Genomic DNA, 27,039 nt, shown 5'->3' with positions numbered 1-27,039 from the left:
CTGGGCCTCATGTGCTGTGCGTGGGCCCAGGAGGAAACATAAACAAGCAAACAAATGAATTGAGGCTCTGAAAGACTGGAAGAGGTGCTTGATGCCTTCGATTGTGCAGAAATATGTCCCTTCATGCAGGCTCAGGGTCAGAGTCAGGCCCTCGCTTCATGCCAGGAGAACCAGGGGGTCCAGGTCATGGCAGGAGGAGATGCTGCTTCCCAGCATTCAAGTGCCACTCAAGGAGACAGGGCCCCTCTGTGCCCAGCATGGTGCCAACAGCAGCTATCGGGCAAGAGTGGCAGCAGCAGGCAAACCCCTGGTCCCCAGACACGCTCCTCAGGGCAGGACCATGACACACATTGTCTCTGCCTTGCAGACTGGCAGATCCTGGGGCCACCCAGAAGGGCTCAGCTGGGGACAGGCTGAGCTGTGCCAGGGGTGGGAGGCTGATGGATAATCTCCTCTGGTGACCCACAGGTCCCAGCTTGGCTTTCTCCCCAGTCATTTCTGGTGGTCACAGGCAAATATGTGAGGGCAGAGCTGTGGCACCCAGGCAGCACAAAGGCAGGAGCTGCAGGATGAAAGATGGAAGAAAACCTTGTTTGGGCTACAGCTGTACCAGACAGACATGCAGCAACATCCCAGCCTGCATCTGGGCAAACCTTTTCTGCAGCCAGGGTGGTTAGAGATGCTGCTGCCCATCCCAAGCAGGATGGAGTTGCAGAAGAAAAGATGGCCTCTTGTTCGCTGGGGGAAAGACTAAAGGGTTTCATAGCCCTGGGAGATAATTCTGTTTCCACAGCCATTTCTGCTGAATGCTCGTTTTCCCTCTCTCCTGCTCCCACTCTCACACTTTCTTTGCTTTTTGCTGCCCATCTGAGGTGCCACCCAGCACCTGGGGAGCTCCGTGTCCCCTGTGCCTGCTCAGGAGCCAGGGCTGTGCGGCAGTGTGGGGACTCGGGAGCTCTGCAAGCCCTGTCTCTGCTCTGCTGATCAGGAGCCCTGGGAGGATCCAGCCTCCAAGGGTGGTCCTGTTGGAGCAGGGCTCTCCTGTGCCCAGGCCCTGCAGGATGGTGTGAGGGTCCCACAGCCCCACCCTGCAGAGCTGCCTGCAGCAGGGACAGTGCTGGGGCAGGCAGCTCCAGACTGTCCACACTCTCCTCCATGTCTGATTGCTCTGAAAAAGGGCCCTCCAGAGCAATGAGAGGCCTTCTGCTCCTCTTGGCCTGAACATCCTATTCTCTCCTTCAGGCCAGCAGGAATTCCAGCTCAGTGATCCTTGAGGAATGGGTGTTCCTCAAGTGGAGCCATCCCCATGTCAATCCTGAGCTGGGGTCTGCTGACCAAAGCTGGGCAAGCTCTGGAGCTAAAAACTGCCAAGCATTTGGCTGCACTGTCCCAGCCAAGTGGCTGGACCTGCATCTACCTTCAACCTCTCAGCTCCTGTGCATGTGGAGACGATTACAGTCTCCACATTTATCCTTTAACTCAGATTATGATTACATTCTGTTGACAGCACTTAGCACATTTTCTTGGCTTGTGGAGGCCAAACCATGCTCTCAGTTACCCCGTGGGTGTTACCTCCTGGAAGGCAGCAGGATGGTAAGGGTTGGTGAAGACAGAAATTTCTCCAGGGTTCCTAAAATGAGTATTTGTGGCCAGATGCTGATTATAAACCAGGCACAATAGTTGAAAAACTGTAATATTTGAATGGAAAACATTGTTTCAGGTTTTTCAGAAGAGCCTGGGAAGTTTTAGGTGCAAAAACTTCTGTCTCCCTAAGGGAAATATTTCTTCTCATATTCAGCTAGTCAGGAAAACTTCTATTTTTATTAAATGCCAAAACCCTGAGAGAAGCAGCAGGCACTGCCCCAAGCAGGTCTCAGCAATGTGTGAGCTGCATAAGTACAGCCACACTGCTCACCTGCTCCAAGTCCCAGCAGTTCTGCAAAAACAGATCCCAGTGGAGCATCTTTGTTCTTGGAGAGGGCTTGGCCCTGATATTTCAGGAGGTCAGCAAATCTAGAAAGAGGTGAAACCAGATGAATGACTTCACATTTCCCTTGCATTGACCTGCAGCTCCTGTGCACAAGTCAGCTCTGCCAAGTGCACAGCAAGAGCTGCTCTGTGTTCTCCACACTGATGGGGTACAGGCAGATGTGCAGCACCCACCAGGCCTGAATGAGTCAAATGCCAGCATGAAACTGGAGAAAGCAGCTGCAAGAAGACATTTTCTCTGTCAGGGCAAGACCTGGCTGCTCCCCAGCAACCCCCCCAGCCTTCTCTTTCTGGGAAGGAGAGCTGGCAGGTAGGCTGGAAGCAGCTCAGAGCCTGGGCCAGGTTCCAAAGGGGTTTCGAAACAGCCCTGTAAAACAGTGAGATTCCCTCTGCAGCTCCCACCAGCCTGAGAGATGGCACAGAACAACCCTGCAGGGCTGTGGGAAGAAGCCCCAAGCTGAGCCATGGAACCAGGGATTAGATGGTCAGAGCGGGAGCAGCTTGGCATTTTTTAGCCCTTTCCCAAAGACATGGAGTGAAAGAGAGAGTAAATATCCTGATGTGACACATTCTTCCTGTAGCCCCTCTGGGTAACAGCCTCGATCCTCCACACAAGGTGTAAGGTGAGGGGAAATGCAGGGAGGAGGCAGCACTGCCCTGCTGGGCATGGAGACCAAAAAAACCAAGGGAAGGACATCCATCACCTACTGGCATGGGCTCGGCCTGTGGCCCAGGTGAATGTTTGGACCATAGCAAATGGCCTGGCACAGAGGAGTAAGGGTATCCTGAGTGGGTGAGGGAGCTGAAATGAAAAAGAATCAAGAGAAGCACCATGTCTTGCAAGAAGTAGGTGCAAGGCATTGCAAGAGCTGAGACTGCAGACCCAGTGCTCTTCGCATTGCTTCCCTGTTCCAGATCTCCCCTGCCAGTCCTGCCCCGTGGTGTATCCTCCTTTGGGATGTTTAACTCCTGCTGTAAAACATCTGGCAGCATCACCTGTTTCTGCCATTTGGATGGAAAGATCTTGACTTCTACATTTCCTGATTATCTTAGACTTAATTTCTCAGTCTTTAACAAAGCAGCAAGAAGGGCAAGGGGTTTAGACATCTTCTAGTGAGAGGTGTCCCTGCCCATGGCAGGGGCTTGAAGAGAGATGATCTTTAAGGTCCCTTGCAACCCAAACCATCCCATGATTCTGTGATGAGATTTGTTTTGTGTCATAAGCCTGGTGAGTAGAAGTATAATGGGAAAGCTGATGGAAGGAACACTTCAGCTGCAGCTAGGAGCATCCCTGCAATGGCAGAGACTGTTTTTTGGGAACACCAGACCTTGTGCTCAGGGCTGGGGCAGAGCTAGGGAGAGCGTGGCTGTGGTTTCAGAGGAAAAGCAAGGGCAAAGTGCCAGCCAAAGGCCTGCATGGTGCTAACACAGGGGCCAGCTTCCCCTCTGCTCTGGGAGGAAAGGATTTCTCATGAGAGGATGGATCCCTGTGACACCAATTTCCACAGGGAGGCTGGTCTCATGCCCAGGTTTCCTCCTTACCACCTTCACCTGGAAAGCTGAGCAATGTCCTAAGGTCCTTGAGCTTTGCTATCAGTCTGAGCACAGTCTAAAGGCTGATGAACAATTGCCTCACCTTCTCAGGATACTCTCACCTCGCAGTGCTCAACTTCAGCCTTGTTAGGTAGATTGTGATAACACTGAGTTTATCCCTCTGTGTCCCCAAAATATGAATATTTCATGGATCACAGCTGAAGGGGAATGAGTGAAGCCCCCCTGCATGGCCAAGCTCCAGGTCACTGCTCTGTGCAGAGGGATGGGAGGGGAAGCTGACCTGAACCTGTGCAGCCACAGGTGTTTGAGAGCGTGTGTGTCCCTCAGAGCTGGCCCCAAATTCCATCTCCAAACAGCAGCACTCACGGACCATCATTCAGCATTGCCCCCATCCCTGCTATCAGGCAGCCCTCAGGCCACGGTGTCCCCATGGCAGAACAGAACAGAGCCCAGAGAGCAAGTGCAGAGTGCAGCTGGAAGGGACAGAGGCTCCTCAGGGATCTTCCCAAACCCTCCACCAAAGCAGTTGTGGAAGTGACGCATTGGAGATCCCATCCCAGTGGCATTTTCAATGAGTCACTTCCACAAGTGCTTTGGTGGAGGATTTAGGAAGATCTGTGGGATGGCCCTGGGATGGGATCTCTCCTTTGAAGAGAGAAGCTTTTTTTCTCCCATCAGGCTGTATTGCCCAAGCAGGAAGAGGAGTGGTGGTGGCCCTGGGGGCTGACTGTCACACACACACACAGCAGGAAGCCTGATGAGGATGAGGGTTGCTGGGGGCTCTGGTACAAGGCAGGAGGGCAGCAGCAGTGGCTCTGGCAGGTCTGTGGCTCAGCTGGGCTGGCAGTGCCAAGCAACACCCTGGCAAGGCATGTGCAGGGTCCCCACCACAAAATCCACCTCCCATTCTGTAGGAGTGATGGGGGGTAGGATGGCCAGGATGGACAGAGAGGAGACATCTCTGAAGCCAGGGCTTGGAACTTGTGGGTTATTGCAAAGGGCCTGGGTGCAGGGACCTGCTGGGAGCTGCCAGCCACAGCTGGAGCAGGCCCCAAAGATGAGCCCCAAAGAGAGAGAGAGAGAGGGCGAAGAATAAGAGGATGAATAAATCTTCTTCTGTGCTGAATATGCTGATTCTCACTAACCAATCTAGTACAAGATACAAATCCTATAACACATGCATACAGCCTATAAGAATCATTACATTCCCATACTGTGTTACATTTTAAACCCTAAAAACTCCTCTTTGGGCCCCTTCTGCCAAGCTGGCAGGGTCTGCTCTGACCCTTGGGCCTGTCTGCAAGCAGAGGGTGTTGTTCCATCAGAAGGGGATTACCTTCAGCTGGCCACACCATTGTTTTCCAGTTGTTCAGTAACTGAGGGATCTCAAAGCTTGCTTTCATTTCAATCTCACTTATAGTTTCTATATTCTCATAATCTCTTGCCAGGCAATCATATTTATAAGGCTTTCCTGTTTCATCTTCCCCAACAACATTGCCCAACACCTGCTCAGAGCTCTGTCTGGAGCTGCTGAGGCAAAGAGAAAAATGCACAGTAAGAGCTGTGGCCCTGCTGTGGGCTCGGTCATGGACACAGCCGGGTCCCAGGGAGGAAGGGCAGGGCCAGGGCTCTCCTGCCTTGGCACACTCACACAGGCCCTGGTGCTGGCAGAGAGCAGAAGCCTGTCCTGTCAGTGTCCTGCCTTCCCAGCCAGCCCCAGCAGGGCCAAGGTGACTCCTGGGGCACAGGCAGGGCTGGGGAATGAATGGCTGCTCCCCAGGACCAGCTCAAAGTGCTGGAGGCCTCCGGGCTGCAGCCAAAATAGGAACAATCTGCCCCAGAAGTGCTGCTCCTCTGGGAAATCTCCGGCCTGTCTCTGCCATGGACGTGCTCAGGGAGGCCACGCAGCCCTGCCCATCCCCTCCACCTGAGATGACCCCGCTGTTTCCTGTCTGCCTGGATTCTCCCTCCCCCTCTGCATCCCTGCCAGATCCCCCGCCCATCACACAAAGCAGATAAATCACTTGGAAAGAGCAAATCTCCATTCATTTAAAAACCTTTTAATTTATTTTTAAAAAATAGCACTAATAAATTAGAAACGTCTCCCAGAAGGGCTGAATCCAAAACCCTCTGGCTCCAGGCACTTTATCTGCCTAACCTTGCCTCACAGGAAATGCCCTTACCACAGCACCCATCCCATTATCTGGGTAATTAGTCGAGTCTGTAAATGCACAGCAGAGCTGGAACCTACCAACCCCTCTGGAGAGCTGGATTTTCTATGGGAGAGGAAAAAAAAAAAGAAAAGAAAGTAAGAAAATTAATATAAAGTACACCTTGGGCAATGAAGGCAGGAAGAAGGAAATGGGAAATATCTCCAGTACAGCTCATACAAGGGTTGTTTAACACTTTAAGGGCCAGGCAGGCTTTGCTGTTCTCCCAGAAAACTGTCTCCAAATGGTACCTTGCTCCTCAAGATGATCTCTCTCCATCAGCATGTTTAACTTGAAGCCTTTTGTGCAGTCTCTTGATGTTAATCCTAAATCTGTACAATTCCCAAAGCAGCTGATGGATCTGACCCCTCAAGGACACCCTGTTTGCTGCACTGAGCTGCTCTGGTACTTCCTCAGCATCCTGATGATCCAGTGTCAGCATGGGTCCCCAGGCAGCTCAGCAGAGCTTCCTTGTGTGATCCCAAGCTGCCCTGCCAGAGGATGGGAGGGACCTCAGGAGAGGCTCAGTGTCTTGGTTTGAAAAGCCAGGTGTCTGTTAGGGAGGGCAGGAGCCTCCCTTGAAATGGAAAATGTAAACCCCCTCCCTCTGAATTATAATTTTTGAAATTAAGGGGCTCTCAGGGAAAGATATGGGAGCAGGAATAACAGTTCATTATTAGTGGAAAAAAAATTAGAAATGTAGATAATACAAACCAACACTGCCAGAGTCAGAGCAGTCCCTGTCCCCTGTGTGTCAGGGGGTGGCACAGCCCCATCCCATGGGGGCTCAGCCCTCCTGCAGTGCCAGCTGTGGCTCTGCTGGAGCAGGGATCCTGTACAAGGGGGGAGTTTTCCTCTGCAGCTCCAGGGCTGCTGCAGATGGGCCTGGGCTCCCTCTGGCAATGCAGGGCAGCAGAAAGCTGCTCCTCTGGCAATGCACTGGGCAAAGGCTGCTGTGCTGTCCCAAAGCTCAGATTGTACCCAGGTAGGAATGCTTGGCTCCTCCCCTGGGCGGAGCATCTCCCCATGGGATGATGGAATTGGATCAGCCATGCAGGGACACTCACTGGCCATGGACAGCAGAGATCTCCTGGAGGGAGGATTGGTTGTGGGAGAGATAAAGAAAACTGCCCAATGAACAGCAGAGAACTGCCCCACCTCTAACAGATGGTGACAGAATTCACATCCCCAGCCACATCTTGCGACCTAAGGCACTCAGGTACCCAGACTGAGGGGATGGGGAAAGAAAGGGGACACGTGGCTTTTTGGAAAGAGGGCCACAGCTCAGGGCCCTGGCTGCATGGGTCCAGTTCACTAACTGCTCTGATCACTGCGTAAGTGGAAAGTGACTTTTCCAAACAGTGAGAGTCACCTATAAAACTGAATTGGCAAACACACCTGGCACTGACTGGGTGTCTCCTTGGGCCCTTGTCCCAGGGTGCTGCAGCTTCTCCCCCTAGGGCAGGAGCCTGGACTACCAGGAACGTGCCCTCCCTGGTGCAGCTCAGCTCTGAACCCATTGTGCCTTGTAACCAGGCTGAGCTTTGCCAGAGCACAAGCCCAGTCAGACATGATATTTTGCAGGTTTATAAAGAAAAAAAGAGAGAAAGTGAAGGCAGTTCAGGTGAAAAAGTGGTTCTGGAGGTGCTGCACTTTTCCATAGCTCATCTCCATCGCAGGACTCTCCCTGTTCTCCCTTTGCCCACCAGACCCTCACACCCCCTCCTGCACCTGGCCAGCTCTCCAGCCTGCCTCCCCCTGCCACTGATCTTGCAATGAACAACAGCACGGGGGCTCTCCAAGCCCCAGCCTCTGAATCTGCACACATGCTCTGACCCATCCTCAGCTCCTCTGCTCTTTGGGCTTCCTTTTGCCCAAAGCCTTTCCTGGAGCAGCTGTCTGTGCCTCTTCCTCCTGAGGTGTGCGATGTGAAGTGATGCCTGTGCAGAGCAGGAGCAGCCCTTGCAGGCAGCAGAAGGGCAGCAGAGGCAGCTGGGGGCACATTTCCACCATGGATGTGCTGATGAACAGGAGCTCTGCTTCCATCCCGTGTTCCTCCTGCCAGCAGCAGAGCTCCAGGGGCTGATCCCCAGCCATTTGTGCACCTTGGGGAGCAGGTAGAAATCCTCAGCTTCTGTCCTGCAGTCGGGGAATGCTCTGCTGTACAGCAGGCTTCCCTGAGCTTTGCCTTCCTCTCCTTCCCCTCCTCCCTGACTGCCTCCTGAGCCATCAGCTCGTGGGTGTTTCTGTGTGTCCCAGCACCCAGAAATGAGGTCCCTTTGAATGTGCATGGCAGAGGGTTAAATACATCAAACATTTCTCCATCACCTCTGTCAGTCAGAGAGCAGACAGGAGTCCTGGGTGGAGCAGCCACACACTGGACACTGCTGAGATGTTCAGTGGGGGTCAGAGCTGCACTGGGAGGGACTGGTGGTGCAGGGGTGCAAGGCACAACCCACAGACAGTCAGCAATGGACCATCAGTGCCACAGAAACCCTGTAAAGTGCTGCAGCACCCTGTCAGTGAGAGGCTGGGACATTTCCAGATTCTCTGAATCCTCATTCAGAGACTGCTGCTTGCTCCTGGCAGCAATCATGTACCCCAGTACCTGACAACCTCCCCACAGTGGGCAGCCCATCTCTGCTCCTTTGGGACACACATGCACTCCTCAAGCTCCATCATAGCCTGGCTTCTCCTTATAGCTGGCAAAAAAAAAAAGGGGGGTTTTCTAGGGTGTGATAATGTCCCAATGAAAACACTGACCCTAGCAGATGAATCCCATGGTGGGTCTTACCTCTCTGCAGTGCATGTGAACATCCTCCTCTTCCTTAGGGAATGGGGACATTGCTTGGAGCCAGACAAGTGCTCTGGGTCCTTCCACATCCCCCTTCCCTCCTCTCACTTCTTATAGCACTGGCAGCATCTCATCCCCCAGGCCAAGCTGGGCAAGGGTATAGTGGATATTTTATTCTCGAAGAGGGGGAGAGAATGATGCATTTGACTTTATTTTATTAGAAGGCTAATTAATTACTTTATGATACTATATTATTTTATATTATATTACACTATGTTATATTATATCTAAACTGAATTTGCTAAGCACTCAACTCTGCACACAACTGTACAGAATTTCGTGACTGTCCCAACAACACACACACTTGGCCCTGATAGGCCAAGGAAACAAAACACTAATACTGTGGGTAAACAATTTTTATATTGCATTTTACTTTTGCACAAACACAGGCACAGCAAATGAGATAAGAATTGTTATGATCATTCTCTGAGGTTCCGAGAATGTGAATCTCAGAAATGTTCTTGGGAAGATGGTTTTGCTTTTCTCTGTGAGGAGAAATGTGGCTGCACAAGGGCACACAGACACTGCTGCCACCTGTGGTAATCACATATCCTCTGAACAGAGAGAGACATAGCTCTCCCAGGATTTCCTGGGAAGCTGTGAGAAAGTTCAGAGAAGAGAATAAGAAACAATTCTTATCTCCGCTTGCTGCACCTGTTGCTGTGCACATGTGAAATGTGTTATGGAGATTGTTTAGCAAAGAGTAGTTTCTTAATTAGACACTAGATAGTGTTTGGATTAATTGACCAATTAAGTTAAAGCTGTATGAGACAGTCTGTAAGAGTTAGAAGTTAATAGTAGAGTATAGTATAGTATAGTATAGTATAGTATGATATAGAAGAATAAAGCAATTATTCAGCCTTTTGCAATCATAGAGTCAATGCTAATTATTCCCCATTCAGGGGACCATTGCCATGATAGCCACTGCCAGGAGAGTGGGCTTTGGGCTGATGCTACACAACAGAAAGTGTTGCAAGCATTAAAAAAAACACTTGGTGTGCTTAGGGACATGTTCTAGTGTGGGGTTAATGCTTGGACTTGATGATCTTGGCTTTTTTAACCTTAACGAATCTGTGATCCCATAAAATACAGCACCAGATTGTGCAATCATTTTTCATATTTGAACTAATCTGGCAAGCCATGACTGGATGTGTGGAGTCTGGGTAAAGCTATCTGCTCAGTACTGGGCAAGAGGTCAAACTACATGGTCACCATGGCCCCCTTGGGCTTCCAGACTACCAATTAAATCATTTCCAGTGCTTGATTTGCCCACAGTAACCAGCACAACTAGCAGAGGCAGTAATTACATTTATTGGCAGCTTGATGAGGTGCCAGCACAGGACAGGTGGAAAATGCAGGTCCTCAGAGGAGGCTGCACAAAGTCCCCTCCAGGCACCATGGTAACATCTCCAACCCCACTGGGACTGAAATAGTCAGCAAATGTCCCATCTACAGCTTCTAATCTCACTTCATCTTCAGGTTTATTAGCTGCAAATTTGTGGTGTTTTGTGGCTTATGGAAGAATTTATAGTACTATATAATTTTTTTTTTTGGCTTCCTGTGTGGAACCACTAATAGTCCCTAACAGGCAGAAAATTGACCTGAGACTCTTTCCCCTCCTTCTCTCCTTTTGGCATGACTGAAGATATTAATAGTTCCAGGCTGCTTGCTGTCAGCTTCAAATCACCCTGGCAGTTAAAGCCCAAAATAACTGGGCCTTTGATGTCAACTTACTTTTATTTCTAAATAAACAACAGTGTTGGTTAAGATCTTCCAAATATGAAGCTATAGGCTCCCTCTAGCAATGAAAACAATGGAAAACCAGCCAGTTCACTGTGTCTTGGGCAGACTGGGTGACCTTTCAGAGGCTTTCATCTCAAGCAGAAGAACAGACAAGGCTCCTCCTGCTATCCCACTGCCATGCTAGAGCTGGTAACTTTAGGCCTAGCTCAGGAACGGGATTATTCATAGCCATTGCTCTTGCACATCAGTTCTGAACCTCTTTTCTGACTGATTTCACTTTCAAAAGTCCTTGATAATGGGGAAATCCCCCTTATGTCATGCTTATATTTTTTGATTTATTTTTGCTGTTGTGAGGCTTCCCTATTACTTGGCATAGCCATGGCCATGGTGTGTTGCCATCCTTCCACCAAGTAATGCTGCCCTTGATTTCCTTTGTGCCAAAAAGGATAACACTCCTGTCCTTTTAAAAAAAGGAGGAGAGAAAAAAAATTCCTTGTGTTCTTTCCCTGAGTAAACAGCAGAATTCAGGGATTAATTCAGGACTGGAGGATCCTTTTCCTCGGTTGCTTTTTCTCCCTGATTTCTAATTTTGTTCCTGGGTTCTTTGGGAGAGCAGGAACTCCTCGTGGCACAGGAAAGGGATATTTGAGCTGATCCAGGGGAAGATTCCTGGTGTTTTGGATGAGAAATGGATGAAATTGAAGTGCTGGGGAGGGAAGGGTTGTCCTTTAATCATTCCTTTAATTATTCTAGGGAGACAATGCCTGTGCTGAGGAATTTTCCTATTCCCTCGGATAGGAATGAGGGAAAAGTAAAAGGAAATTTCTGTGCTGAGTTATTAAGGATGAGCAACAACCAATGAGCTTTTTCATGTGGGAAACCCCACACGTCACACATGAAGAGACAGGAGAGCAGACAGGAGGCCTGGGGGGAACAGCCACACTCTGGACACCACTGGGACTTTCAGTGGAGGTCAGAGCTGCACTGGGAGGGACTGGTCAGACCCCAGGGCTGGGGCAGCACTGCCAGGTCCAGCTCCCTTGGGCCAAGAGCCCTCCTGGGCCACCCCAGCCCGTGCCACAGCAGTGCAGTGGGAACAGTGAAGTGGCTTTTTGCAGCTTTCCCTGCTTCATCCCAAATCTGGAAGCAGTGGGAAGGTGGCAGAATGTGGAGCTGGGGAAGCAAAGCATTGCTAAAGTACCTCAGGGAAGGCAGGGAGAGGAAGGGAACCCTTAAAGGTGTTTGCTCCAGCAGCTCCATTTCCTACATCCAGCAGCTCCTGGAGAGGGTTTGTGACTGATGGGCAGTTCTCTGGCATGCTCAGGAGAGGAAATTTTGTTGCCACTGGAGTCAAAAAGCAAAACCACCCCTGACCCACTGAGCTGTGAGTTCTTCCAATCTGAGTCCTGGGGAAGAAGCTCTGGAAATCCACCAGCAGGCACATGGGCTGGGCCAAATTCCCCATTGACAGCAGGCAGAGAGGAGATGTCTGGGCCAGATGGAGCCTGACAGCACCTGTGGAAAGACCTGAGGACTGGATTTCTCTAAATGAACAGAAACTTCCCCATGGACAGGAGCCCCTGGTGGAGGTTGAATGCTGTGTCTGGTCATAGCTTGGACCAGAGCCCAACTCCAGTTCTGTGAAAGAAGAAGGGACATATTGCAAATCAACAGCAACTCCAACATTGATGAGGGAGAGAGAATGTCCATCTGACTCCATGGATATCAGAAGGCTAATTAATTACTTTATTATACTATATTATTCTATACATCTAAAACTGAATCTGCCAAGCACTCAACCCTGTACACAACTGCTCACACTGCACAGAATCTCATGACTGTCAGCCAACAGTCCTGACACACACACACACCTGGCTCTCACAGGCCAAGGAAACAAAACACCATCACTTTGGGTAAACAATCTCCATATTGCATTCTACTTTTGCACAAACACAGGCACAGCAAATGATAAGAATTGATATTCTTTCTCTGAGGTTCAGAGAAGGAGAATCCCAGAAATATTCTTGGGAAGAGGTGCCTTACATTTCTCTGTGAAGAGAAATTTCTCTGTGAAGAGAAATGTGGGGCTACAGGGACAGGGAAACTTTTTTCACATCATGGTTTGGGTCTGGGCTTTGGGAAGAGTGGCCCCACTGCAGGGAAGAGATGGCACCTGAGGACCATCCTGAGTGCTGGTTTCTCCCAGCCCTCTCCATCCAGCTGAACCCCATGAACTGGGCAGAGCTGGGCCTGGAGCTGCCCTGGGGACACATCAGCTTGAGAGCAGCACTCCATCCAGAGCAGCCACCTGTGAGCAGCACCCAGGGACCTGCTCCCCACAGCAGCTGGGCTCTTTCCAGGAGGGAGGCTCACCTCCCCAAACCCAGGAAGCAGGGCAGGAGCGAGCACAGGCATTGTCTCCTCTGAACAGAACAGAACAGAACAGAACACTGGCAGCCACAGTGCAGCAGCAGGACTACACCTGGTTGCATTTCCACTTTCCAACAAGCCCAGTGGCTGCCAGCATTCCAAGATGGGCTTTTACCCAGCAGGAGCTGCTGAACACAATGAATGCTCTTTGTATGTGTCAAGTGCAGAGGGGAGGGAGGCCCCGGGATGCTGCCAGGGCTGGGAGCGCTGTGTGTTGGCTCAGGAAGGGCTGGTCCTGCACGTACTTGCTCACATGGGGAGGTACAAACAGAACCTTCATCTGCTGATGAAAGACCAGCCTGCCTGGAAGAGGTGCAGGCTGGAAAGGAAACACATTTTTAAAGACAGGAGCAAATATTACAGCACGATGAATTATTCCCTGTAAATAATACAGGTTGCAGATCTAAGATCCCTTGTTCTGTTAGTGAATCACAGGTGAGCCAATGCTCCTCTCTGCTGGGCAATATTTTCCATCTGTTGGCAGCTCACAGAAACGGCCCTGTGCCATCACAGGAAGCCTCCACAGTGGCAGTGACACTGCAGTGATGGGCTGAATGTCACCCGGGGCTGGGGCTCACAGAGCCTCTTCTCAGGGACCATCCCTTGGCTTCACACAGGCTCATCCCAGCCCCAGTTTGTGGTGCAGGGAAGGGAAGTGGCACAGGCAGACACCCAGTCTTGAATGACCTCTACAGCTACCTGCTCCCTGTGGAATCTCACTCTAATTTCAGGGAGTCACTGCAGGGTGAAATTTTTAAATGCACCTTATGTGCATAATTTGGGGCTGTCAGTCGACTTAGGCTGCTAATGCCTCTGATTTCAACCAGTGCAGGGATCTGGAGGTTAATCAGATTTGACTGATGCTTTGAAAATGCCCAGTGGGGTCCTGCCTGCACTTCCCATTGCTTGTTCACTTGTGAAATCCACTCCTGTATCTTCCTGAGCAGCAGAGAAGGGATGCCATTACCAGTCCTGCCCCTGGTAACCAAACCTGTGCAGTGAGAGCCCTCAGCCAGGCCCTGATGGAGCCTGGCAGTGCCATCTACAGACTCTGGCCAAGAGCACCCAAGCAGCTGATAGGGAGCTACAAGCCAAGAGTGAGGCTATCAGCAGCCAGGTGTTGGGCTATTTATCCTTGAATAGATAAATTTGGGCTCAAGCAGGGAAATCTGAGGAAAACCACTGATCTGCTTGGAGCAGGATGAGAACAGAGTGTGCCAGAGCAAGTTCAGGGAGAGGCAGAGCTCTCCTGCCTAATAGATGTGAGGAGGGGACACCACTCCTGTTCCACTCCTGGGCCCTGGGACAGGCACAGCAGCTTCAGGTGTGACCCTGCCACCACTCTGCAGGGCTGGCACTGGGCAGGCAGAGCTCAGGGTCTCACCACCAGCCCTGTGCTCCTCCCCTGCTGAGTGCCAGCACTGCCAACTATCAGACAGCATGAGCCCTGCCTGGCTCCTACAGGAGCAGGATTCATCTGCTCAAATCTCTGCACAGAGCACCTGCATCCAGATCCCTGTGTAACTGGAGGAGGGAAAACTGCCCTCAGTGTCAGGGGACAAACCCTGCCACACCAGGACCTGCCACAGCGCCTGGGCTTCTCAGGGAATCCAGCAGCAGGATCTAGTGTGGACCTTGTCAGAGCTAAACCTGACAAAATCCACCCACAACAACCTCATTCCATGTTTTTCTCTTGGGTTTGTGCCCTATCTTGTAATTCTGTGATAAGCATTCCCTAAGACATAAATCATATAAACTGGAAGTCCTGGAAGGACCTATTTGGAGAGACTCTCTGGGTTGATTTCCTGTGTAAACACCTTCAGGCAGAGCTGAGCTGGTGCCATGGAGTCGTTCCCAAGAGGGGCACTGGTAGTGAGAGAAGATGTAAGAGAAAAGGGGGCCAAGAGAGATCATAACATAATGACCAAGCCTGGGCCAGAGGATGAGAATTACAGGGTAATTGGGCAGCAGCCCATTGCTGTGTAAATGCTCAGTTATTTCTGTTCCATAAACCACAATCCAGGTTACATGGTAATTACTTTGAGGTTCATTAAGTGTAATTATACAGTAATCTCCAGGAGCCAGTAATCATGTTCTAAAGTATCTACCACTTAAAGCTTGGTGAGTGTCATGCAGGTAGGAAGCAGTCTCATGGCTTTCAGACTTCAGTGAATTGCAAAGTGGGATGGCCAGGACAGGGCCAAATGTTACTGTGACAGCTGGAGTTGCCTTCCAAGGAGAAAGTTTGGCATGTCAGAGAAATGCTGCACACCCAAAGCCCAGCCAGTCTCCATGGGCACCCTCCAGCCAACAGCAGGACTGGTGCCTTTGAAGGGCTGCTCCTCCCAGGTTGCCAGCAGTGCCCCAAAAGTCAAATAAATCCTTTTCCAGAGGTTAAGCCCATCCTTGAAGAGCAAACACAACTCTTGAGATTTTATTCAGACTCAGATGTCTCTTTTAGTTGCCAAGTCAGGGTGGGTAAATTCTACACTTGTCATTACAACCAACATAGTATATTTTATTTTTTTTACTACACAGCATATTAGACAATGCTCAACAGTGTCAGTTCTTCTTGCACATCACTTCCAGCTCTGGCTCATAGATTCCAATGTGGGGTTGGCTCCAACCACCAGAAGAAGACCTAAGTGTTCTCACAGACTCCTCTTCCCACTGTTCCCAGTCACAGCATGTCCCAGTGGCAGGGAGACCCAGTGTCCCCAAGAGGGGGAATGAGGAATGTCCCCACTGAGGGAATGGTCCCTGATCCCCTCTGCACCACAGAGAAGCCTTTCATGGGCCCCACACAACCGACACTGCTTGTGTTTCTTGTCCTTCAAAAAACCCCATTTTGACCTGGAGAGGCAAGAAAAATTACTGAGAGCCAAAGGCCCAGGGCTGAGCTCCTGGGAGAAGGGGCCAGGGCCCTCAGGAGATGGGGAGCAGCTCCACTGCCCAGTGCTGGGCACGGGGCACTTGGGAGGAGCCCCCTGGCAGCAGCCATAGCTTGGACTGGCTCTCACCTGGCAGTGCTGTGAGCAGGGAATGTTCCTGCTGCAATATTCCTGCTGCAGGAATGGGTGAGATTGTGTTTCCAGGCAGTGCTGGATCAGCATGCTAGGAAAAACCTGTCTCCCATGTTAAGGGCCAAGTTTCCAGCTTCAAAGGTTGAGTCCCTACAGAAATGCTAATTAATGCTTTTCCCTTCTCTGTCTTTCAGGGATCTGAACTACAACGAGCTGCTGGAATTCCCCGGGGCTATCAGGACACTGGGCCGACTGCAGGAGCTGTGAGATTTTCCTTTTATTCCTTTTCAAACCCACTCTCTGTGAGAGAGCGACCAATCAAGCATCGGGTGTGCTCTGACTTGAGGAGAGCACTCAGTCCAAGCCTTTCTTCTCCTTCCCAGCCCAATCCACTTCATCAAAGCAGTTCATCCCCTCGATTTCCATCAGCCCTGCCCAGCTCCCCATCAGCCTCCACACCTTGGGGGGGAGTGGGAGTCTCTGCCAGCCTTGGAGCAGGTTCCTCCTACTGCTCCTCACTCTCCTGTGGCATCTCAGGGGCTCAAATTCCAGCTGTTCTCTGGCTGCTTCTGATGTCCATTCCCCAGCTTGGGACCACAACCCGGACTGAACCTTGTTATTGTGAGGCCACAGTTTCTGCAGGCACTGTGTGCCACCTCCTCTAATGCAAAGAAATTAGGATAAATGTATAGGATTTCTCCCTTAGGATAAATTTACAATAGGGAATTAGCAGTTTATGACCATTTTAGTGGATAGCTCTCCTTCCTCTAATGGGTCAGCCTGGGAGACACTAAAAATAAGAAACCATCCCAGTTATCACCCATGAAGGTAGAAGCCCCAGGGTGGGGTGAGTTGATGTGGATCCACAGTTCCTGTGTCACTGGTGCCAGGCTGGGGTGGGACAAAAGCAGCTGCTCTCATGTTTCTGGGAGCCTTGGAGTAAAAATCTGACACTACTTTTTTCTTTACTGGAAGAATTCTCATGAGATTTCTGTGTTCAGCCCAATATCATCGTTATTCTCACCTTCAAAATGAGAATAAGATCCTTAATCCCCTTCGAGATGGCTTTTGAAATGCCTTCACTAAAGAGGCAAATTCCAAACAGTCCTCAACTAATCACCTGCTCACACTCCTCTGGGATAAACAACTTGGGCATCACCCAGAGCTTAGTCCTGGACACAGGAAGCTGTGACTGCCTTTGCTGTACAGGAGGTCAGACTGTGGCCACAGAGCTCTCTTCTGCTGAGCAAGTTTGCTGATAGAAATTTTCACAGAATTAAGAGAATGACCAGGTTGGAAGAGACCTCAAAGACCATTGAGTCCAACCCAGCCCCAACACCTCAACTCAACCCTGGCACCCAGTGCCACATCCAGTCTGTTTTAAACACATCCAGGGATGGTGACTCCACCACCTCCCCAGGCAGAACATTCCAGAACTTTATCATTCTTTCCATGAAAAACTTTTTCCTAATATCCAACCTAAATTTCCCTTGGTGCAGCTTGAGACTGTGTCCTCTGGTTCTGTCAGTTGGTTCTCAAGCTTAACCAAAACTATCCCAGCTGGAGCTACAAATCCTTTAAAGTCACATGGGCTGATAATTCCTGGCACACTCTGGTTGGCAGCTGTGGGGCTGTTATGGAAACCATCCACAAAAATTGTAGTTTCTGGTGGATAGAAAATCTTGTATTTGCTTGTTTCTGTTTCCTGACCTGTAAAGTGTTAAACCTGAAGTCCTTGTACCCTCGGTGGGGTTGGTGGGGTCACAAATGGAACACCCACAGAGTAAATGCAGCAGATTTTGTCCTGCCAAACCACAGACCTTGTTCACCTGCTGGGATGATGCTGCACCTGGGAAGGAGCCTATATCTCCTATATGATGAATATTTTGAAGGCTCTCTGGCTTTAAAAGTATTGAGAAAAAAAGAATCATTTAATTAATATGAAGATATTTGTTTCTCCCAACAGTGGTTTTCACAACAACAACATCAAAGCTATTCCAGAGAATGCATTCGTTGGGAATCCCCTCCTCCAAACAATGTAAGAAAATTAATTAATGTTTCCTACATCTTTACATTGCCCAGAAAGGAGCATTTGCTGCTGTCTTTAGTTGGGATTTCTTACAAATGACAGCAATGTGATGTTTGCTATCCATGTGCCAAAGCAGGCTGAAATTGCTGTTTCTGGGCTCCTCAGAACTGCTGTGGGTTCTCCTTTCAGAGGACAGTGTTGCCTCTGAACACAACCTCAGCAAAGCTGGTGAGAGAGAAGAAATGGCCATGGGAGTGAGGGGATGACTCTCTTTCCCACAGGAAGACAAGAGATCAGTGCCAAGCTCAGGATCTTAGAGGCCCTTGGGTGCTGTGGGATGTGAAGTTTGGGAATCCTCAAGGATGAGGATTTCCCTGCAGCTGACATTTGCTGACACCAAGGAAGGAACAAAACACAGGTGGTCAGCATGGAAACCACCTAAGTCCTGGCTGACATCTGCTGCTGTTTATTCCTTGTGCTCAGAAAAGCTGTGGCCAGCTTCAGCAGCAGCCACACGTGTCAGAGAGCTGGGACTGCAGATCCCCGTGTGTCTGCCCAGACCTGGGACACAAAGCTCTGCAGATAAACACACCCAGCTGTCAGGTCATGTCTGCTCTGACCCAGGCACAGTTAGGGATTTTTGGATATTTCTCTGAACCACATAGATACTGAAAATCATGTGACAAAAGCTCTGCTTGTCCAAACTGGACTTAAATTATAGAAATATCAATATCCGGAAAGCCATGGTGACACTGGGTGAAACCATTCAGTGCTCCAGCCAGAACCACCAGCCTCATCCCCATCTGCTTGGGCAGCATCCACAGGGTGATGATGGAGGCCAATACTCCCAGAATGTTCATCTCTCCATTGCATCTGCCCATCTACAGTTAGAGGGGGGAAGTGCTTCTTGCAGGAGGTGGCTCAACCCCTCCCATGTCTCACTGGGTCCTAGAAGAGCTCACTGCACTGACTGTGACAAGTGGGAAAGGTGCTGGTGCTGTGTGTGACACCACAGGAGGTGACACCAGTGCAAGGTCTTTCTCAGCAGGACTGAAGAAGGGTTTTACACCTTTCCAGCCCATCTGGTTCAGCAGGATCCCAAAGGACCCATTCAGAGCAACAGGAGACCTCAGTTGTAGCAATGTCCAGCCAAAGCAGGCCATGAGAGAACCTGTGGTTAGCTGGGAAAAGAATTCCTCCCAGCCCAGCAGCACCTCCTGCACGGCTTGCTGCTGGTGGCTCTGGGGCTCTTGACCTGTAACAGCATCTTCTCTTTGTGTGCAGCAGACTCTGACCTGTTCCTCTTTCCCATTGCAGCCATTTTTATGACAATCCCATCCAGTTTGTTGGACAGTCTGCTTTCCAGTACTTGCCAAAGCTCCACACTCTGTAAGTGCACCAAGCCCATCCCCAGAGAGGTAACATCCAAGCTCCAAGCCCTGTGTACTGGGCACCTTTGTGGCCTCCTCCCTCCCTTTTTCGGAGTCCCCGTGCAATAGAGGACCACGAAACCACTCTGTTGTCCAACCCCAAAGGTTACTCCAAGGAGTAGACGCTGCAAACGTTTTCTTCTAAGGAAGGATATTTTTGAAAAGGGCATTTTGGAGACAGCCACTAATTCTTCCTCCCCACACAGCTGACAGGCACTGGGGCTTTCCAAGGTCTCCACAGCTGTGCCAGGAGCAGCAAAGTGCCACCCACAAGTGCCACAGCTTTTTCTGCTGTTGCATAATTGCCCAAACAGAAGGACACTGAAGGCATCTGCCTTCCTCCACAAAATGGAGGAGTGGAGGAACACATCCCAGCACCATGGCACAAATGTTATAACTGGGCAGCCAGCAGTGGCACTGCCTCCTGCACAGGTTTGGCCCTGTCCCTGTTCCAGAGCCATCAGCACAGGCTGGGCACCACCTGAACCACAGCAGCTGCCCCACACTGGCATTTCAGCCAACCTGTTGTGGCACAGCACTAAAAATACTGAGGCAGAGGCAACCTCATAAATCTCTATTTATAAGCCTCACCCAGGCACATAAAATAAATCATTCAAATAGCCCTGCATTCTTTAGATCCAAATGCATAGACCCAGGGAGGCTTGGGTGGGATGCCCTGCTTACATTCCCCATGGTAATTGTTTGGGGTTTTTTGATTTAATTTGGGTAGAGATTGTGCCAAGAATGTCAGTGGCTGGGAGAGGCTTGGAGCTTGCCAAGTCTCCCTGCAAGGAAGCCCCAGCTCCATCCTGCTGTATCCACACAGTGTCTGCTCCAGCCACAGGGACACGCTGGGGCTGGGCCCTGATCCCATCTGGGTGTGAGGAAGCAGATTTGCCACCCTGGCTGATGGGTCTGGAGCCTCCAGGTGCTCTGCCCACCTCACTGCAGCCTCGTTTCTCTGCAGGTCACTCAATGGAGCCACGGACATCAGGGAATTCCCAGACCTCAAAGGCACCACCAGCCTAGAAGTTTTGTGAGTGGCACCTCTCTCCCTTTTACCCTGCTAGCTGTGCTCTTCCTCCTCCAAGGTGGTCCAGGCTGTTTCAGTGAGGACAACTTTCCCAGTGCTGTGCAGTGTTCAGCTCTGCCTCTCCCTGGTCGCTCACTCTTCTGCTTCGTTTCACCCCTGTGGCTCCTGAACCAACTTTCCTCCCTGTGAGTGGCTCTCTCAGTACTCTTGAGTGTGCTCCAGCCTTTTTTTGGTTGGTTTGTTTGTTTGTTTTTTCCTTCCTTCCCTCCTGCACCTGTGAGTGCAGTGCTTCTGCTGCACCCCAGTGTCTCTGCCCATACTGGAACCAGCACCATGGTGCAGTTCAGAAACATCTGCCACCCAGGCTGGGGCTCCTGCAGCTGCTCTGGTCCCCTCCTCACGCCCCCAGGGCCTTGGAGGACACACTGCCCCTGGCCACACATGGTTCTCCTCCCCTGGACACCCTCCCCACACTGAGCCCTCACTGGAGCACCCCTGGGCAGGGTGTGGCCTGGCCCTGCCATGTCTTGGGGACAGGAACACACCATCCATCCCTCACACACAGCTTCTGAGGAGTCCTGGCTCCTGGCCTGTCCAGCCTGGACAGTGGGAGCAGGGATGGCAGAGAATGCTACAGAGGCCACTGTCACCTGCCCCCAGCAAGGCCAAGGACAGCTGTGAATTCAGTACTCAGCAGTGGCCCAGAACTCTTCATAGAATGGCCCAGAACTCCTCACATTCACCTTAGCCAGGTCCAGCAGCAGTGGCTCTTTCCAAAGCTGCCAGGCAGGATTTTATGCTCTCCCTGTATTTTATTGCCCTACTGATATTGTCTCTTTTGCCACTGTCTGGGACTGCGTTTCTGGGTCAGAGTCTGTGTGCTGGCTGTCAGCAACAGCATTTCTTCTCTCTCCTCCATCCCTCCAGGACCCTGACGCGGGCAGGAATCCATTTCCTCCCCAGAAGGATGTGCCAGCAGCTGCCCAGCCTCCGAGTCCTGTGAGTAACCCGTGTCCCTGGCCTGCCTGGTCCTTACAAAGTGCCCTCAGGAACTGGGCTTTCCTTTTGTCAAGCTCAGGGAAAGGACCAGCTGTGGAAGACCATCCTGGGGTTCTTGCTCCCATCATTTTGCCATGCAGAAATCACCACCTTCTTCATCACTGCTTTGAGTTCTTGCTTGTTCTTGCCCTTGCTGCTCCATCCCCAGTGCTGCTCTGGTCCCAGGGCTGCACCAGCACCTCCTCCTTGCTCTGCACAGCAGGCCCTGTCCCCTCCCCATGCAGGGGGAGTAGAGAGAGAACAAAAGGGGATGGGTAAGGATGGCCACAGCCCTTCACAGCTCCTCTCAGCCCAAAAACAAGGGGGAAATCACCTTCACCCTCTGCCCCAGCCTTGGCTTATTGCAGCTGGAGCTGCAGCAAGGGCCATCACCTGGAGGAGGGATCCTGTTCATATCCCAGGAGGGATCAGGTCTGACCTGATGGAGACCTGTGAGGCCACAAGGCCTCATTTCCTCACCTGGGGCAGCACAGCCAGGTCAGGGTTTTGCTTGCTCTCTGTTTCTTTGGCTCTGCCTGCTTAGCCAGGCACTGAATGATGCTGGGGGCTCATGCTCTCTCCTTTAGCTTGGTACATGATGAAATCAACATCTCAGAAAGGTTCTGCATCATCTCAGGAATCACACCCCTGGTTCCTGAGATCCCCAACTATGTTTGCAGTCAAAGACATCCTCAGGAAATGAGTCATGAGCCAGATTTATACAAGTTTGCAGCCTTAGGGCAACAACAGGCTTGCCTCTCATCAGTCTTTATACAAGCAAGCTGAAAAAGAAAACAAGTTTGTTCCAGGAAAGCAACAGGAGTGAATTCTTGATCACAGAAATTGGAAACAAGAGTAAAACATAAAAATAAAAGAAGACAATTTGTAACTTAGGAGATTACAGGCTTTTGGTTCCAGATGTCCCTGTGGGGAAGATCTCCCATCTTTAGACACATGGACCAATTCAATGGATGAGTTGCTACAAAAGTGCAGCCTTTGGGCTGGCCCAGGCTGTTGGGCCCCAGAGCTCTGTTTATGTTTGCAGTTATCAGACTGCAAGCCCTCACAGCAGAGCCTGTTCTTTGTGCCTACCCCCACCACCATGTGGGACAGTTTTATTGGGACACACCACCTTGTTCCTTGCCCCCTGTTCCTCTTCCCCAGTGAACATTCCTGACATTAACTGCATTGCTTTTGGGTTTGGACACAGAGCGTGAGGGCCAATGTTTGTGCATGTTCACATCTCTCTTGCCTCTGAAATGCCTTGGCCCCTGTCCCCACAGAGCCAGTGCTGCTCTCTGCCTGGCTCTGGGAAGCCACAGGAGCTGTGGCTGTGACACCTCTGGCCACAGATGACAGGTACAGCTGCATTTCCAGGTGGGGATCCTCTGCAAGGACCCTGCACAGGGACTGTGGAGCCATCCTGGGATGGCCCACACAGGCAGGGCAGCCTTTGGCATCAACCTGGCATCATCCTGCTGCTTTCATCCAGAGCTCCTGCTCAGGGCACAGATTTCCTGTAACCATGGTGCTCCTGAGGTGGGAGGGACCCACAAGGATCATTGAGTCCAGCTCAGAACACCCCAACAATCCCACCCTGGGCCTGATAGAGTAGTCCAAATGTTCCTTGGGCTCTGGAAGATTTGTCTTTCTTCTCCTCAAGCAGAAATAGGTGACACTGCCCTGAGCAGAGCTGAAGTCCCTTGGTGCCATCAGCACCTTCATCCTGCTGTGTTCCCAACACAGCATGAGTGACTGAGGCTGCTCTGTTCGTAGATTCTGGGCTGCACCTGGTTGCCCTCACTCTGGAGGAGCCAGAACCAATCCTGGGGCTGGTTCTCCCCATCACTGTTAGCTCACCTCCAGCCCTGTCCAGCCCAATGCATTGACACAGGGACCAGGGAAAAGTGACTGATTCTAAGGACTTTTCTCCAGCCTGGGTGACAGCCTCCAGAGCCAAGCACAAACCTTTTGCTTGCTTATCCCTCCCTCCTCCTCTCCACCATGGAAAACTGGTGGTGAGTGGGTTGGCAAAAAAAAAATAATAATTGAAATATTTTAGGAGCAATCTATTGGCAGAAAGATGGAAACCGAGTTTGGAAAGTCGGCTGAGAAACCACATACAAAACTTTACCCTGGGGTAAATTTCCCTTGAACAACCACAAATCCAGTCTCTGCTGGTGGGGGAAAGAGCTGGGTTTAAACATTGCTCCTTACCCAGCCTGTTTCAGCTTCAATAAATTTTCATTAAGCTGGGCCAGGGTGGGCTTTCCTCTGACTATGAAGCCACTCTGGATGCTGACAGGACACTCGGGACACTGAGCCATGAACCAGTGGCAAGAGGAGTTTGCTGCAAACTGCTTTTGAGTGACAGCACTTGAAAAAACAAGGACCAGAGGTTGTCAAAGTCTGTGATGTCCTGAACCAAATCCCTGCCAATGCCACAACCCCTTCCCTGACCTTGGGACAAAGCCAGGAAAGGCTGAAGGGGGAGCAGGCAATGGGGTTGCTGTGCCAGGAGGGAGCTGGTCAAATCCTCCCCAGGCTCTGCAGGCACAGCTGCAGCTTGTGCAAGCTCTGGCAGAAAAATCTCTGTGCTGTGCCCATGGAAAGCAGGGCTGGGCATGGCAGAAGTGGCACAGGAGGGTTTCCTTTCCCAGCTGACTTGAGGCTGGGGAGGACAAGCCCAGCCCAGCTGTACCAGCAGCTCCATCAGCCCACAGGCTGTGCAGGGAGCTGGGCTGGGGGTGGGCGAGTGGGGAAATCATGGGGCAACCCTCACCTTGCACAGAGATCAAGGGGCAACCCTCATCCTGCACAGAAATTGTGTTAGTGTTCTCAGGGGTCTGAGGGTGAGGGAAGAGACGAGGATCTGACTCCATGTTTAGAAGGCTTGATTTATTATTTTATGATATATATTATATTAAAACTATACTAAAAGAATAGAAGAAAGGATTTCATCAGAAGGCTGGCTAAGAATAGAAAAAGAAAGAATGATAACAAAGGCTTGTGGCTCAGACAGAGTCTGAGCCAGCTGGGCTGTGATTGGCCATTAATTAGAAACAACCACATGAGCCCAATCCCAGATGCACCTGTTGCATTCCACAGCAGCAGATAACCATTGGTTACATTTTGTTCCTGAGGCCTCTCAGCTTCTCAGGAGGAAAAATCCTAAGGAAAGGATTTTTCATAAAAGATGTCTGTGACAAGAAATGATGGGGCAGCCCTCACCTTGCACAGAAGAGCAAACCTCACCCTGCACAGAAACCATGGGGAGCCCTCACCTTGCACAGAGACACCCAGAGCCAGCAGCAGCTGCAGGGTGGAGATCCCACTCTCTGGGTTACCAAAAGTGGAGCTGTGCAGGATGAGGTGAGGTCTCCTTGCTCTCCAGCAGTACCTGCCTTGCAAGGGAGGGCTCAAGGGCTCTGGCTTTTGGTGTCCCAACATTCCTGTGCTGTCCTTTCCCTGCAGAGAGCTGTCACACAACCAAATTGAGGAGCTGCCCAGTTTCCACCGGTGCCAGCAGCTGGAGGAGCTGTGAGTATGGAAATGTCCTTGTTTGTGCTGTGCTGTGGGGAAAAAGGGCTGCTTTGAGGAGAGGGGTGGTTCCCACCCACAGAACTCCCAAGCACTGGGGAAGTTGGGCATTGTAACTCACTGTTTGGAGTGCAACTGGACCAGAGCTCCACTGTCGGGATCTTTAGAGTGACCCCAAGAAAAGTTGGAAAGTCTCTTTTCCCAGCCTGGTGCTCGAAGAAGGAGTCAGAGCTCTTCATTTCTCAGTTTCAAGGTTGTTTATTTTATCTTATCTATAAAAAATTTTCTCCTGCCCTGCCCAGGTTCATCCAGCAGGACAGTTCCAGGCACTCTGCCTGCCCCAGGGCAGGGTTATGTCTTTATACTAAAAACTACCTGTACAATATTTACAATTACTTCCCAATACCTATCACCTATGTTAGACACTGAGCTTCTACTCTAAACCAATCCAAAAGTTCCACCATCACAGCAGAAGATGGAGGCCAAGAAGAAGAAGGAGAAAGGCTGGACACACTCAGTTCCCTCCATCTTGCCCCCTGAACCCCCATACCAAAAACCCCAAAATCTACTTTTCCACCCCATGATAACATCACTAATATTCTACCTAAACTGTTGTAGCTTGCTGATCTTCATATAAGGTTGGTAATTCATAATCAAACCCAGAGGTGTTTTGGGCTCTGTGCCAGGGCTTCTGAGCCCCCTGGCAGGGGTCCTGGCCATCCTGGACAGCCAGAGGGATGTGCTGGGTTCCCACACTCCACTCTGCCCCTGTGCACATACAGAATAAAAACACATCCCCTGTGCACAGGAGCTTAATTCAGTCAGGTCCTGTCAGAGGTCCCAGCCACTTCAAACAGAAGTAGGATGTGACAGCACTGAATTCCCTTCTCTAACTCCAGTCCCACCATGAGCTAATCAAGAATGGGGTTTATGTCCACCATAAATATCTTCTGCTCCAAGGAGGGGCCCCATGCCATGGGCACAAAGCAGCTCTTGTCCACCCTGCCCAGGGCCAGCCCCTCCTGAGAGAAGGGGGATTCTTTCCTCAGCTGTAGCTCTGGAACTGGGTCCTCTCCAGGCCTCCGGAGGCACTGCTGCTGCTCTGAGACAAAGTTATTCACACTCAGCTCAAAATGTGGCCCTACACTTCAAACAGAACACAAGTTCTTGGCCTTTTTGAGAAAAACTGTTAAAAAAACCACTTAAGATGATAGACTCCATGATTTTTCACAGAATTCTGCTACCTGGAGGAGCAGATGTATGGGAGCAGCATCCCCATTATAAAACCCCACAGGAGAGGTTGTCCCTGCTCTCTGTAGCACCTCACCTGGATAGTCAGAGCAGCTCATCCAGCCTCAGCAAACTGGACATTAAAAAACTGTGAAGCTACATGGAAATGAGAGTACACAGCCTCTGCTGCTTTTTATGGCAGCTGTGAGAGTACCCTCAGGAAAACATTTGAAAAAAATGTTTTAAAAGACCAGAAAAAGGCAAATGTTCAGAATTTCAAATCTGTAGTTTCACACATTCTGCCTGAGTTCCTTCTTACAGAATTTTATAATATGCCAAATTCAGACTTAACATTAATATGGAATCACATTAAATCCCAGTTTCTGGCTACTGATGTAAAATAGATTATACCTATGTACCTATTAACATATTAATATCAAATTAATATTAAATATTAGTATTAAACATTAATATTAAATATTAATATTAAATTAATTTTTTTCTTATTAAGGGACCAAAATTAGTTTTTGGTCTCTTAACCCCAAAGTTATTTTCCTGTAAGCCCCACCCCACCAAGCATCAGTATTCCTGATGGTTTGAAACAAGTCTGGTGGTACAGCCTGGCACACAAAGAGCTCAGCTGTGCCCTCACTCTGCTGTAACTGCTGGTGTGCAGACCTTCACCTGCACACACAGGTGACCCCTCACAGCTAAACACCCCTAAATTATCTTCTCAACGTTGCTGCAATACCCCTTCTGCCCAAACTCCACCTCTTCCCATCAGTGAGACCCCCAAATCTGTGCCCAGATCCTCCAGTGGCTCCCAGGTGAAATCCTGGCTGCAGTCAGGGCACTGCCAGCCTGGGCCACCACGGGGGCAGCTCAAGTGCCCACCTTTGGAACAGGAGCAGGTGGCCAAATGCCAGCTGAGACATG

The 27,039-nt window shown here is 50.5% G+C and overlaps 1 protein-coding gene across 1 annotated transcript in view; it reads left to right on the top strand.

Annotated features, from left to right (window-relative positions):
- The window catches only part of LGR6 (leucine rich repeat containing G protein-coupled receptor 6), a 172,321-nt gene that overhangs the window by 126,956 nt on the left and 18,326 nt on the right, over positions 1-27,039 (top strand). Inside the window, exons 7-12 of the mRNA XM_036398590.1 lie at positions 15,998-16,066; positions 17,770-17,841; positions 19,150-19,221; positions 20,230-20,298; positions 21,223-21,294; positions 24,808-24,873. Of these exons, the coding sequence (XP_036254483.1) occupies positions 15,998-16,066; positions 17,770-17,841; positions 19,150-19,221; positions 20,230-20,298; positions 21,223-21,294; positions 24,808-24,873 (420 nt within the window). The remainder of the gene's footprint in view (positions 1-15,997; positions 16,067-17,769; positions 17,842-19,149; positions 19,222-20,229; positions 20,299-21,222; positions 21,295-24,807; positions 24,874-27,039) is intronic.

The sequence above is a fragment of the Molothrus ater genome, chromosome 25 (assembly GCF_012460135.2).
Source record: "Molothrus ater isolate BHLD 08-10-18 breed brown headed cowbird chromosome 25, BPBGC_Mater_1.1, whole genome shotgun sequence".
Taxonomy (NCBI): Eukaryota; Metazoa; Chordata; class Aves; order Passeriformes; family Icteridae; genus Molothrus; species Molothrus ater.
The sequence above is the reverse complement of the archived record's forward strand: the minus strand, read 5'-3'. Positions and strand labels throughout refer to the sequence as shown.